This window comes from Octopus bimaculoides, chromosome 3 (genome assembly GCF_001194135.2).
Source record: "Octopus bimaculoides isolate UCB-OBI-ISO-001 chromosome 3, ASM119413v2, whole genome shotgun sequence".
In the NCBI taxonomy this organism is placed as follows: Eukaryota; Metazoa; Mollusca; class Cephalopoda; order Octopoda; family Octopodidae; genus Octopus; species Octopus bimaculoides.
In genome coordinates, this window is record NC_068983.1 from 143673122 (window position 1) to 143674522 (window position 1401).

The 1401-nt window shown below is 34.8% G+C and overlaps 1 protein-coding gene across 2 annotated transcripts in view; it reads right to left on the reverse strand.

Moving 5' to 3' along the window:
* Positions 1-1401, reverse strand: part of LOC106878293 (replication factor C subunit 1) — a 49147-nt gene that overhangs the window by 20022 nt on the left and 27724 nt on the right. For both annotated transcript variants that reach the window (XM_052966605.1, XM_014927477.2), the window contains exon 15: positions 383-494. In XM_052966605.1, the coding sequence (XP_052822565.1) occupies positions 383-494 (112 nt within the window). The remainder of the gene's footprint in view (positions 1-382; positions 495-1401) is intronic.

A 1401-nucleotide genomic window follows, 5' to 3' on the forward strand; every position in this document is an offset into this window, starting at 1 on the left:
CAAACACACAAACACACATACATACATACATACATACATACATATATACGACGGGCTTCTTTCAGTTTCCATCTACCAAATCCACTCACAAAGCTTTGGTTGGCCTGAGGCTATAGAAGACACTTGCCCAAGGTACTACGCAGTAGGACTGAACCCAGAACTATGTGGTTAGTAAGCAAGCTACTTACCACACAGCCACTCCTGCGCCCATGTATATATATATATATATATTATATACACACACACACATATATATATATTATATACACACAAATATATATATATATATTATATACATACACATATATATTATACACACACACACGCACACATATATATATACACACACACACATATACATAAGCAAAAAGTACATATTTACCACAATAATCAACTAAGGATGTATTCTTCAGTAAAGTTGATAGTTCTTGACTGAGAGAAGATTTATTCCGTGTGTCTGATGCATTCATTTCAACAAGTGAAAAACCAGCTTCCTACAAAAATTAAGTTAAAAAAAAAGAAAGAAAATTAACATCACTGATTTGATAGGCGTCAGAGTTAACAATATTAACAAAGAGAATTGACTTGACTTGGTGTATATGTGAAGGATGGGTAAAGTCAAGTCTCATTTGTACTAAGATGGGTCAGGTACAGGTATGTCTTCAGGTTCAGTCCCACTGTGTAACACCTTGAGCAGGTGTATTCTACTATAGCACTGGGCTGTCCAAAGCTATGCAAACAGATTTTGGGAGAGAGAAACTGAAAGGAGACTGCCATAAGTGTGTGTGTGTATGTGTGTGTATACATGTGTATCTATATTTGTTTACAGCTGCATTCACTCTGGTGATGTTATCAGTTCTCTTGTCAACAAATCACCTGGTCATTTTGTGCCTTCTAAACCATAAGAGATCTCTTGCAAACATAGAAAAACAAACATAAAAGAAATGACTGAATGAGGATGCATTGAAAAATCCAGGATTAACATAACGATCAAAATAGTGGTGATGAACATTTAGTAATATTGTTTAGACCCAGGTCAGCCTTCATTGAACAGATGTATGATCAAAGATGTTTCAGCCATAATAATCCAAATTTTTTTTTAAGACAGTAGGGAGTGATTCAAGGAAGATAAGACATTTCTAACAGCTCTAGAGATCATATAGACTTCCATATTGCAGATTAGTGATAATATTTGTGATGATACAAACGGCAACAAAATAATAAAATTTTCTTATCGTCCACAAAACAGGTCTTCTACATTACAAAAATGGAACTTACTCTTTACTCTTTTACTTGTTTTAGTCATTTGACTGTGGCCATGCTGGAGCACCGCCTTTAGTCAAGCAAATCGACCTCAGAACTTATTCTTTGTAAGCCTAGTACTTATTCTATTGATCTCTT